The sequence below is a fragment of the Aptenodytes patagonicus genome, chromosome Z, assembly GCF_965638725.1.
Source record: "Aptenodytes patagonicus chromosome Z, bAptPat1.pri.cur, whole genome shotgun sequence".
Lineage (NCBI taxonomy): Eukaryota > Metazoa > Chordata > Aves > Sphenisciformes > Spheniscidae > Aptenodytes > Aptenodytes patagonicus.
Window position 1 is genome coordinate 32,486,257 of NC_134982.1, and position 12,641 is coordinate 32,498,897.

General features: G+C 38.5%; 1 protein-coding gene across 6 annotated transcripts in view; it reads left to right on the forward strand.

Annotated features, from left to right (window-relative positions):
• The window catches only part of RIC1 (RIC1 partner of RAB6A GEF complex), a 53,583-nt gene extending 44,334 nt beyond the window's left edge, over positions 1-9,249 (forward strand). For 4 of the 6 annotated variants that reach the window (XM_076363354.1, XM_076363356.1, XM_076363355.1 and 1 more), the window contains exons 19-26: positions 548-1,276; positions 1,570-1,728; positions 1,839-1,972; positions 3,003-3,289; positions 4,089-4,283; positions 6,146-6,335; positions 6,476-6,664; positions 7,045-9,249. In XM_076363354.1, coding sequence (XP_076219469.1) covers positions 548-1,276; positions 1,570-1,728; positions 1,839-1,972; positions 3,003-3,289; positions 4,089-4,283; positions 6,146-6,335; positions 6,476-6,664; positions 7,045-7,330 — 2,169 coding nt within the window. In that variant the 3' untranslated portion in view covers positions 7,331-9,249. Of the gene's footprint in view, positions 1-547; positions 1,277-1,569; positions 1,729-1,838; positions 1,973-3,002; positions 3,290-4,088; positions 4,284-6,120; positions 6,336-6,475; positions 6,665-7,044 lie in introns of those variants that run through there. The other 2 variants (XM_076363357.1, XM_076363360.1) reach the window with 2 other exon arrangements.
• The last annotated feature ends 3,392 nt before the right edge of the window (positions 9,250-12,641 follow it).

Below are 12,641 nucleotides of genomic sequence, written 5' to 3' on the forward strand. Positions count from 1 at the left end.
TCAATTTTTGCAGAGTATGTTTACAAAGTTCCTAAAAACAACAATAATAGAAATCAGTGACTTAACTTTTCAGTTTTTCTGTGCTGATGAAAATTCTACATGAAACAAGTACTTTGGGAGAGTGAAATCTGAAAAGTTTAGATGAAAAGTTGTTTGCAGCTCAGTAAAATACTAGCAAATTTGGTGTTTGTAGTAATTTTGTCAGTTCTAGGTTGGACTCTTGGGCTAACTGAAGAAGCAGAGAGCAGGTTTTTATTTTCCTCCCTTATTCTCACCCCTCTGGCTTCCTGACTAAGTATAAGGAGGTTAAAAAAATGAAAGACATGTCTTTTGAGTTAATGTAAGTAGTAAGTGTTGTTTTCCCAGGTACTAGGGTGCAGTTAAGGGATAAGCAGATTTGTTTCTCCTTTGTTAGAAGAATAACATGTTTGAAGAGAGTAGTTCTTAGCTGAAAAAAGAGTTCTTGTGAAGAGTGTAAAAAAAAAAAAAAAAAAAAAAAGAATAGTGAATTCTGATTTTTTTTTTTTTTTTTCTTTTTTTTAAATAGCTGCCTTTTTGTGCTCCAGTTGTCCTAGCCCAGTCTGTTGAAAATGTATGGACTACTTGCAGGATCAACAAACAGAAACGCCACTTATTGGAGGCTCTGTGGCTCAGCTGTGGTGGGGCGGGTATGAAAGTCTGGCTTCCCCTGTTTCCCAGAGATCATCGAAAACCGCATTCCTTTCTGTCAAGACGGATCATGCTGCCTTTCCACATCAACATATACCCGTTGGCTGTTTTGTTTGAAGATGCCTTGGTTCTTGGTGCTGTTAATGACACTGTGCTCTATGACTGTTTATACACTCAAACCAGTGCTAGAGAACACTTAGAGGTTCTCTTTCCTTTCTCTATTGTTGAGAGAACCTCTCAGATCTACCTCCATCACATTTTACGCCAGCTCTTGGTTAGGAACCTCGGTGAACAAGCCTTGCTTTTGGCCCACTCCTGTGCCACATTACCATACTTTCCTCACGTACTAGAACTGATGCTTCATGAAGTGCTGGAAGAAGAAGCTACCTCGCGGGAGCCCATTCCCGACCCTCTGCTTCCCACTGTGGCGAAGTTCATTACAGAGTTCCCCCTCTTCCTGCAGACAGTTGTTCATTGTGCTAGGAAGACAGAATATGCCCTGTGGAATTACCTTTTTGCTGCTGTTGGAAACCCGAAGGACTTATTTGAAGAGTGCTTAATGGCCCAGGACTTGGACACAGCTGCCTCTTATCTCATTATCCTACAGGTAACGATACCTCATATACTGCAAGGGAGGTGATACTGTCATATCAAAGTTACACGTTAAACGAATTTTTAATTTAACAGTTTTCTGTTGAGATTATGTCCAGTTATGAAGGGGGAGAATATCATGCAATGTAAGTAGTTAGTTTACTGTTATAAAAAGGAAAATAATAGCATGAAATTTGCTTCTTCTAATCTCTGGTATACTTGAACATGACGTGATGTGACTTGACTTAATAGGACTTTTGTTGCTCGATGGCAAAAGCAAATGACTTAATTATGCTTTGTTACTTGCAGAATATGGAAGTTCCAGCAGTTAGCAGACAACATGCTACTCTCCTATTTAATACTGCCTTAGAGCAGGGAAAGTGGGATCTTTGTCGTCATATGATCAGATTTCTTAAAGCCATTGGCTCTGGAGAAACAGAGACACCTCCAGCTACACCAACAACTCAGGTTTGTGATGAAAATAGTAAATACTGTGCCTCGAACCTTGTATGATTAATCTTCCTATTATATAGCATGTTTGCTCCTTTGACTGTATGTTTGGGTTTTCTTGGTTTTAGGAACCTAGTTCAAGTAGTGGCTTTGAGTTCTTCAGACATCGCAGCATTAGTTTATCCCAATCAGCAGAGAATCTCCATAGCAAATTTAACTTGACAAAAACACTGAGTATGCCCTCTGGTCCATCTGGAAAAAGGTAATTGGTAGTAATGTCCTCTTCCCCACTTTGTTAGGTACTGTATTAACTCTCTTACCAATTTAAGTTACGGAAGTACGTTACATAATAAGAGTTAGATTTGTCATAGTCTCCTGCTACATCCTTCTGCACTTGTCTTTTCCCAACTCTTGTAATGTCTGTGCCTCTCTTACATTCTTGGGAGAATACATTCTCACACACGTGTGTGTGTGTTTTTGTATGTATATACCCACAGGCACACTTACATGGATATTGCTGACCAAAAGCTTTTGAATCCATGGGATGCATATGTAGTGATTTAAATAGCTGGTGAGACCGCATGCCTTAAATTTGAAGGATCTGTTTTGCTGAAGAATAGGTCTTCAACAGCTCACAGTACTGCAGCATCATAGTATACATTGCACTGTGATACTGTGCACATCTTAATCTAGCAGTGTGTTGCCAAGCCATAAATAAAGCCTTCTACACCTTGGGGTGAATCCCTCTTAAACTGCTGTATACAGAATTTATATCAATTGATATTAATGTTCAGAAGTAGCACTGAGCTGGGATTCATTATTATCTTGGTTTTGGCTTTTTCCCCCATATAAGACGTTCAAAACAATCATAGTACAAATTCAAATGCTTTTATTTAGTAATTTTCCATAGAGAGTACTATCTTAAGAGTTTTGATAGGAAGGGTCCTAGACTAATACTTGACTTGTTCTCTAAACTTGTTTCTCAGAAGTCACTTTGCAATGGCATGTGCCTTTTATCTCTCCTTCTTTACTTTTTTCCTGCATTGCTAATAGTTTAATACTCTATGGACACTGCTGCTGTTGTAACTTCCTTCCCTTATCTCACTTACCTGTTGAGGCAATGGGATCTTTTAGAGAACATAAATAGCAAGGAATGGTGGAAACTGCTTTTGCTGGTATATAGAAAGCTCCCATCACTACTCTGGTCACTTGATGTACTGTGATTGTGGCCAACAGCCTTTACGACTCCGTTTCATCAGTCTTAGCGTCACTGTTCGCTGGTCTGTCTACAGGTGGAGTAAAGACAGTGACTGTGCTGAGAACATGTACATTGACATGATGCTCTGGCGGCATGCTCGGCGTCTGCTAGAAGAAATCAAGCTGAAAGACCTTGGCTGCTTTGCTGCACAGTTAGGCTTTGAGCTGATTGGCTGGCTGTGCAAGGAGCGAGCCAGAGCTGCCCGTGTGGAAGATTTTGTGTTCGCTTTGAAAAAGCTACACAAGGATTTCCTCTGGCCATTTCCAGTCATACCGGCTTCGTCCATTAATTCACCTTTCAAGAATGGAAAGTACAAGACAGGTGCTGTAACATCTGAGTTGATTTGGACTAGGTTTCCCTCCTGCAGTCCTACACTCATCAGTCTGAATCTGTCCTTCCTCAGTACAGCCAAGCAAAGAACAGGCTGCTTGCCACCTGCACAGCTTTCTCACACAGGGTGTGTTTTTTGAAGGGGACTCTGTTTAGCACAGACGGCATCTCTTGTGTAGTCTGATTACACTACTGTTTCTGTTGAGGTTTCTTGCTTCTCAGGTGCACTGAACAGGATGTCATTTGTGCAGATGTTGAGTTGAACGTGGATATTGCTCTTTGATGTAAATTCTGCTACAGAAAATTACTAAAATCAACATTGTTATATAGTCTTTAGATGAGGTTTTGATGAACTTTTTTATATTTAAAAAAGTAACATTCCTAGTATTTGAAGTTTGCTTTACGTTAAAGGGTAAGAATTTTGAGGACTTGCGGTAAACCTCCTGTGTATTATTAATCTCTCAGTTCACTAGTTTATCTAGGGCAAAGTTGACACTAGCTGCCAAGTCTCTCCCTCTTTTTGGTAGTAGCAGCACCATTATTTAGTTCTATTGATGCTAACACTTTATCAGCTGATATTTCTTTTATGCCAGTGCTGACATAAAAAGCTGATCAGAAATTCTTGAAATACCTAAACTTGCTGCATTCCCTTGCTTTTGGTGATCCCTCAGCAAACTAATTGAATATTGACTTAGATACAAGTTTTAGCTTCCTGAAATGCCTAGAGAGAACTTTCCAAATTTCCTTTTTGATGGTTACGTGACTTTTCTTTGGTGGGTTCTTTTTTTAGCCGTGGGGGAGCAGCTGCTAAAATCTCAGTCTGCAGACACCTTTGTAAACATGGAAATGGACACAGGGGTTTCAAATGTACCTCGGAGTCGCAGCTGGCTTGGCACTATCAGCTCCTCTCAGAGAGAGATTGACACAGTTTCATCCCATGGACCACACATGCAAGATGCATTTCTTTCTCCTTTGCTAAGTAAAGGTTAGTCACCCTTCCTTCTGTCACCTACCACTACCTGGGAGTATGCACTTATATTTTGATTTTTGCATGCCACTGCTGTATTGTTGCTTCTCAACTACTGATAACCATAATTCAGAAAAAAAAGAAAGAGGACTTCCTGAAAAGTGAACTGAAATTTTTGCAACAGAAAGATAATGCCCATGTCATACACTTTACGTACTTGAAGTAGAATATGAAATTGACATTTGCTGAAGTTCCTGTCTGTGCTGGTAACTTGAAATTTAGTATTTTTACAGTCTGGCTGGGAAGAGTGTTCTAAGTTGGTTTTTTTTTTTTTTTATCTTGCATGGGTCGGCCTCTTGCACAGGTTGGCACTGTTCTATTGCATGAACTTTGTGCTTTTGGATTTCTTTGGAAAGATACTGTATACATTCTTTATTGAGGAAGTTGAGAAAATTGTAGTCCCATATAGTTTCTTTTTTCCTATGGCTTTGTTTAAATCGCTTTTCTAAAAGCTGACATGTATGATCAGCTTATGAAAATACAAAGGGGAATTTTATTCTATATGCATCTTTTCTGATCACAGTCAGAGAAAAGAAATGTTTGTCTGACCATTCATCTCTTTTTTTTTACTGCCTCTTGTCCTCAAGCTTAGAGCTACATTTCAACAGCGTTTATGTCATGCAATTTCCACTTTATTAGGGGAAAGACCCAAGTATCTAAGTGTGAACTACAATCTCCCCAAGATGCTAGGGCCTCCTGTGAGAGTCAGAGCACTTGGAGCTGCTATTTAACAAGTTGACGGGCTTTAAAAAATGAAGAAAGTGAGGTTCTCTCCCTCCGCTTGGGCACTGCCTCATTCTATTTTCACTCCTGTTTCTCTTGTTTATTACTTCTGGAGACTGCAAGAATGCATTAGGTTTAAGTAAGTTTGTTCTAGAATTCTCAAAAAAAGCATAATTTAAACAGGGGAAATTTATTTCTCTTTTCATTGCACTGTCTGGTACTGCTGTCTGCCACTACCACTGTTTCTATAAACAAGTATCTCATTTTTTTCTGAGCTGGATGAAGACCTTTGAGTTCAATGGACTTCGGTATGCATTTTGAAGCAGTTTATTTCTAAAGTGAAACTAAAACATTGCAAGCTGAATTCTAATAATTTCACAAATAACTAATCCAGCAGTGGTATTCATGGGCAAGAAGCTAACAAAATAACTTTCTGACTTTCTAAACGTTTTCCACAGAAAAGATGCATCTACTTTAATATGGGAACTGTTCTGGAGGATGGGTGCCTTCATGACCCACCGCTGTCATGGTTTTAGCTTTGCTATTACTGTTCCTGTGAAAATTCTGTGGCTACATCTACTCTTCATGTTTTTATTAGAAACACTTACTTCTTTTTGTAATTAGTGCAGGTAAATGTTTACATTACCAAACACTCAGAATCTTCAGTGTTTTGTATGAAGAAAAGAACTTGCTATTGCATCTTCATTTTTAACAAAGTTAAAGGTTAAGAAAGCAGTATCTTTAGACAGACTGCAACCCTTCCTACAGACTTAATTCTAGGACTATAGTATGCAAGGGGCTGTCGCTGTGCTCTTACAATGATTGCCCACACATCTTTAGGATCCCTTATTGATATTATTCTGAAGAATTATTTTTATTTGATAGAAAAACTACTGCATTCCTGCAATAATAGTTCTACCATATAGTATGACAAGAAGAATGCTGAAGTGGGATGGACTGTATGCCCAAAGTAACTCCTTAGCACTGTGATGCACAGCAAAGCATTACTGTGTATTTTGTCAATTTCTATAGGAAGTAGTTCAGAAATTCTGAGTCTTACTAAAGTAAGCAGTTTCTTTTTCCCTTATGTTTCTGAGTGTTTTTGATAGGTGATGAATGCAGCATTGGTTCAGCAACGGACCTGACTGAAACAAGTTCTGTGGTGGATGGTGACTGGACCATGGTGGATGAAAACTTCTCCAGTCTAAGTTTAACTCAGTCAGAGCTTGAACATATCTCTCTAGAACTGGCTAGTAAAGGGCCGCACAAGTCACAGGTCCAGCTGCGGTAAGTAACGTAATCTCTGCATTTGAAACTTAAAATGACTAGTATGCAGCATTAGGAGAAAGAAACACTGTCTACAGAATCATGCTGGGATTTTGTCTTCAGAGTAGAAAAAGACATAAACAGACTGTTTTCCCATATAGGTACTTGCTACATATCTTCATGGAAGCAGGATGTCTGGATTGGTGTATTATCATAGGCCTTATCCTCAGAGAATCTTCAGTAATCAACCAGGTTTTCAGTATAATGCAATCCTCTGATATTGATGGAGAAATCTGTCAGAATATCAAGACTGGCCTATATGCTGTTGACAAATGGGCTTCTACAGATTGGTAAGTGTTATTTTCCACCCTCCGGTTGTAGATAATTAGTTACCTAAAAAATAACTTTGAGTTATCTCAGCCCTAGCTGAAACAATTATTTAAAAGCACTTTTGCAGAAAATTTCAGGACAGTCACTTAATACAGTTGTGATCAAACTGGAAAAAAACTCCAACAAATCCAAACAGCCAACCCCCCAACTTTTATTGTTTGATTATGGTTGCCTTTTTCCCTCTATTTAAAAAAAAAAAAAAAAGAGTTTCTGTACAGGAAGGATTATAGAAGATACTAATTTATATTGAACATCATGCAAGAAAAGCTGCTTTTCAGGTGTATGACAGGAGTACTACTTTTTAATTCACTCATGGTGTTCTATACCATTATTTTCCTAGCCCTGGGTACAAGCCATTTCTAAATATCATCAAACCACAGATCCAGAAACTAAGTGAAATAGCAGAAGAGCAAGTACAGCCTGAAGCTTTTCAGCCAGTGAATCCTTCTAAGGTTACTGAACAAGCAAACCCCAGAGCTGAGGAAAGCAGGACTTCATCTAGCCACGGCACTAATCCTCAGAGTGATGCTAGCAACAGCAATGCAAGCAGGCATGAAGAGGACAAGTCTAAGACAGAGGATGAGGATTCATTCCAAGAAGGCAGTTATGACTGTATTGTGTCTTAAACGGAAGATGAACAACTTCCCAAGCATCAGGTGTGAAAGGAAGCAAACCAGCTCTTAGACATGCTTCCATGTTTTGGATTTGAACTTTTTTCTTTTTTTTTTTTTTAAATATTTCAATCTTTGAAATCTTTAGTGGGGATAACTAAGCAGCAGTTTCATCTAATAATTTTAAAAGGAGGCAAGTTTTTTTTTTTTTAATGCAATCTTCAGGCTGCAGCTTATGTTTTGATACTTAATAGTGTTGAGAGACAGTGAATACCTATGGAGACAGGTTCAGCTAATATGTTCATCAGTACCTTTACATCATCACATGTTCTGAAGAAACTACTTATCTCTTGCTTGAGTTTAAAAGGTGAAGAGGGGATTAAATTTAAAAACTGTTATCCTTTGCAGCTTGCCTGCCTAAGAAATGTCTGATCAATGCAGTTCAGATTGGTTTGATATCAATATTTTGTATTAAAGGACTGTAAAATATATTGTATGTTTTTGTGAATACTCTTGTACAAATACTCAAGGTTGTACCATATTTGAAGGTACCAATATGTATTGTGCATGTTTCTAGATTACTAGTAAAGTTAAAGCAGAGTTGCACTTCTTTCTGGATGAGGCATACTTTACTGACCTAACATTGACACAAGGCGGCTTACCTGTTTTTTACTGCCACTTACAGATCTTGTAGTTGGGTTTAAGGGATTGCTGAAGGTTATTTATTTCATTGTAAATTCTTTTCTGAAAAATGGATTTTTTAAATGTAAATAATCATCATATACTCTTGCTATGGAAAATTAGTTTAACAGCTCATACTTAAACATTTTTCAAACATTTTATAATACACATACTTGTAACTAAGACATATTTAACTTTCATACAATGTTATGGAAAGCTGGCTGCAGAAGTCTGTTGCTTTGAGGTACTTATTTTTTCTAGCTGCTGTCCCTATGTAATAACTACCTGTAACAGTATTAATTTAGATATTAGCTTGTTTGTACTGTGCAATCTGAACAAAAATGCAACATTACTCATTTTATACAAAATAAACTAGTTTATTTTTTATAACATCACTTGATTACTGACATGGACCAAACTAGTCATCGTAGGGTAGTTACAGCATCTGTTGCTTTTCTAGTGTAGTTACTAAATGCACATCCATTTAAACTCTGAAAATTAATTATGAATATTCTTAAGTTGAAATAAATTGTGGTTTTATCTTTATTTCCTTTGTAGATAAGATCAAGTGCTTTAAAATGTACAAATATTAAACTGTTGCTTTAGAATGGCTTTACTAAGCCAATACAACCAGTACAAGTGCAATAACTGCGAGTATTACTTGGAAAGCTGGAGATTTTAGTGAATGCAGCTTGAATTTCCATTTAAGAGTTGAAACTAATATTGAAGTTATAGGAAAGAAATCTGGTCAAGAGTCCCAGCATTAAGCTTAGTCTGCACTGTAGCTACTGGTTACAGATGATGTCTATCATACCTACGGGCCTGTTGTGATCTGACGTCAAAATCCATTATTGTTATAAGGGGATACTTAAAGCTTTTTTTATGATTAAAAAACCTGCTTAATCTATGTTAAAAGAAATAAAAACTGTGCTCCAAGTTAATATTTTTCTGTGGTTCTGTGGTAATGATGTAAGCCAAGCCCATCCTGATCAGCTTCCTGCTGTTCAGGTGTTGGATCTGTACAAGTAAACAAACACATACACTAACCGATATACTAATGCTCTTAATATTAGTATCTTACTACTGTGCTATTGTTGTTTAGCAGTTAAATCTTTTTAGTTGTGATATTTTAGAAGTTTGTACTTCTTTAGTGGTAATTATCTCTATGCAAATCTTACGTGCTAATTTTGTATTTCAATTTCACTGCTGTTATACCTGTAATTAAAAGACAAATGTATTCAACTTTACTTGAAGTTACACCTGTGGAAAATAACTATTTCTGACTTCAAGCTATTGACAGTAAATTACCAGAATTCAAGTAGGTTGTCTCAGAGAAACAAAGCTCTCAAATGAAGATTGTTTTAGTTTGACGCATCATACCCCTATGGCCTGTTTTACAGGACGAAGGTATCAAGCTTCTAAGTTAAAAATTACCTTATTAGTGCATCTTTGAAGCGACATCCACTTATTATTTTGAAAAGAGGTGTACTGGAGTTAGGTGGCAATGGTGTGGTAGCAAGGGGGACTGCAGGGATGGCCTCAGTGAGTAGAGCCCAGGAGCTGCCCCTGTATCAGACACAGACACTTCCAACAGACCCACCACGGGACACAGCTGAGCCCATCAGCCAAGCTGGTGCCTCCTCTCTGATAATATATTTAACAAGGGGTAAAAAAAATGCTGTGCAGCAGCTGTGAGAGATACCAGTGAGGAAAAAAAGATCTGAGAAACAGTCCTGCAGACAGCCAGGCCCATCAAGGAAGAGCAGGAGGAGGTGCTCCAGGCACTGGAGCAGAGATCCCCTGCAGCTTGTGGATCTGTACAAGTAAACGCATACATTAACTGATACTAACATTCTTAATATTAGTGTCTTACTACTGTGCTACTGTTGTTCAGCAGTTAACTCTTTTTAGATCATGGTGAAGCAGGCTGTCCCTCTGCGACCCATCAAGAGGAAGATCTAAATGAAAGACTATGCCATGGGAGGGACCCCGTGCTGGAGCAGGGGAACAGTGTGAGGAGGAAGGAGCAGCAGAGAGGAACTGTTACAGACCGACCATCCCCGATCCCTCTGCACGATTGTTTAAGAGGAGGTAGAACAGTGAAGTTGAGTCTGGGAAGAAAGGGGAGGTTGGGAGAAGGTGTTTTTATTTTTCTCTTTGTTTGTTGCTATCCTATTTTATTTTTAAATTGGCAATAAATTTAATTTAATTTTCCCCAAGGCCAGTTTGTTTGGCCTATTCTAGTAACTGCTGAATAATCTCCCCATCTTAACCTGTGAGCTTTTTCATCTTTTTTTTCTCCTCCTGGCCTGCTGACGAGAGGGAGTGAAAGAGCAGTTGGGTGGGTACCTGGCAGCCAGCCAAGGTTAACCCACCACAAAAGGTTTATTCATCTACAACCATGCACTAAACCTAAACATAGGAAAAATGGGCCATTTAACTAGTTGAGGGTCAACATTTTCTGTGGCATTCCAACTCACTGTCTCTCCTCTCACTTTGCTTATCCAGCTCACATAAAACTGGCTGCCCTGGTTCTTGCCAACTTGGCCTACTTAAGCGTTTAGCATTTAATGGCATAGAAAGATGTCCAATTTCCTCCTTCACCAGAATTTGCGTATCATCAGTTTTCTTGATCTGATTCTCATCCTGTACAAAACTAATTGCCTCTGAAAAATGGCAACAATGCTGGATTCCTTGCTACCCATTTACAAAAAAAAATCCTCTCACACAGGGTATACTTGCAAAACTGCTCGAGTCGTCACGTTTCTGAGGATAACTTTCGCCATCAGTTTTGTCAACCAAAGTAAGTAATTTTTCACTAGTGTGTTTTAGTCCAAAGCAACCAATTTAAACGGTTTTAGAGCTGAAGTGTCTGTAAGCTACAGGTTGAGATGCACTGCTAAGTAAACAGAAATACATGAATGCACAATCTAGCCAGAATCTGTACAAAAGAGGTCCCTCTTTCCATTATAAACTGCGGGGAGAAGGTGTCTATAGCTATAATGATATTATAAAAGATGATGGGTGACTTGTTGAGGGTGGTAAGCTGGCTTCAACTAAAGGAAGGAGAAACCCCAAGAAAGAAAAGGCCACAGACCCAACTTACTGTCTCATCATAGTTTCCTATCCTAGAGCTGAAGACTGTTGAGATATTCTAGTGGGAAGTGAGATGAATGCCAGCTTATGGTGAGTGGCAAAAGTAGTCCCAGTGCTTAAACACAGAAAAGGGAGGAGCTTTCTCATACCACTCTGAAAGAAAGATACAACTTGCTCTTGCTGAGTTTTCTATTTATCATGTACCACCGGAAATAAGTAAACTCAAGGAGTTTCCTACCACAGAGCACCGAGACGAGACTTTACAAAAGCCCACAACTGGAGACTGAAGCTAGCTAAACGTTTCAGACGTAACTTTTCATAACTTTTTCAAATTATTGTCTCCTATCAAAAAAAGAAATACACCACCACCACACACAGAAAAAGCAACATCCCTGAATAAACCATGCATATGCATGGGCAGCTTTCTAAGACAGTTACTTAAATTCACCTGTACCTATTGGCTTTGAAGCTTGTATTTGTTCCAGAGTCTCAGACCAGACTGACAGAATTATTCCTTTCTAGACAAACTACTGCTAACTTTCAAGACTGATTCTTAACAGCTTTCTGAAACTGTATTTTTTAAAAAAAAAAAAAAAACTGTTTTGTTAATGGCCAGTGATGCTTGACACTCTGCTTGAAATATAGGTAGCAGTGACTAGATGTCCCTAAATTTGCTTATACTTCCTGCTCAAGTCTCGGCTTTATCCTTGGCATGTTCTCAAACAGCATCTGCAGCCTTGACAGAACTATGAAGTGTCACAGGCCAACAGAACCTCTTCTGCAGTGAACAGGGAAGCCTGACTACTTTCTAGGACTAATCTATCCTCTGACACTGGAACAGATTTTCATGAAGACTGAGAATCCATGTTCTATCTTCAAAACAGAAGTCACACTTAGGCAACTACGCGTTGTCTAACCACAAAGTTTTGTGACAGCACTTCAGGTTATTGATCCTGCATGGCTTTTTAACCATCCTTCACTAAGACCGCATATCAAGTTCTAAGATGGGTCATCCTGCACGCTCCTTCCAGATTATTATCAAGAACCAGACTAGGTTTAGCCCTCAACAAAAAAAGTACTGAACAGCATTACCATACAGGCGAACTCTCCAGCAGCTATGTCCCATATGCTACAATTAGCTCTGTATAGACTTGTTAGATCTTGTCTATTTAATTAGTGTTTTTCCAACAGGTTTGCAACCCAACCTAGATTGAACAGACATTGAAGACACATCTTGCTAATGCAGAACAGCTCCACTCAGCTCAACAGTCTGTCACTTTGTGTATGATAGCTAAAATTCTACTGTTCATTGCACCTATCTTTCTTTCTTCAAATGCATACTTCTACTTGACAGGCAATCTGAAGGTACGGTGACACACTCTAGTGCTGCATTAGATTGTATAAACACAACATGTACAGGCCTCCTTTGCAACCACATGCTTAAATTAATAAAATACTTATTTCTGAAGCTCTTTTACCTATAGATATGTAACAGAATACTATGTATGTTAATAGAGAACATAATAGATTCTCAAAGCGATCAAAAGTC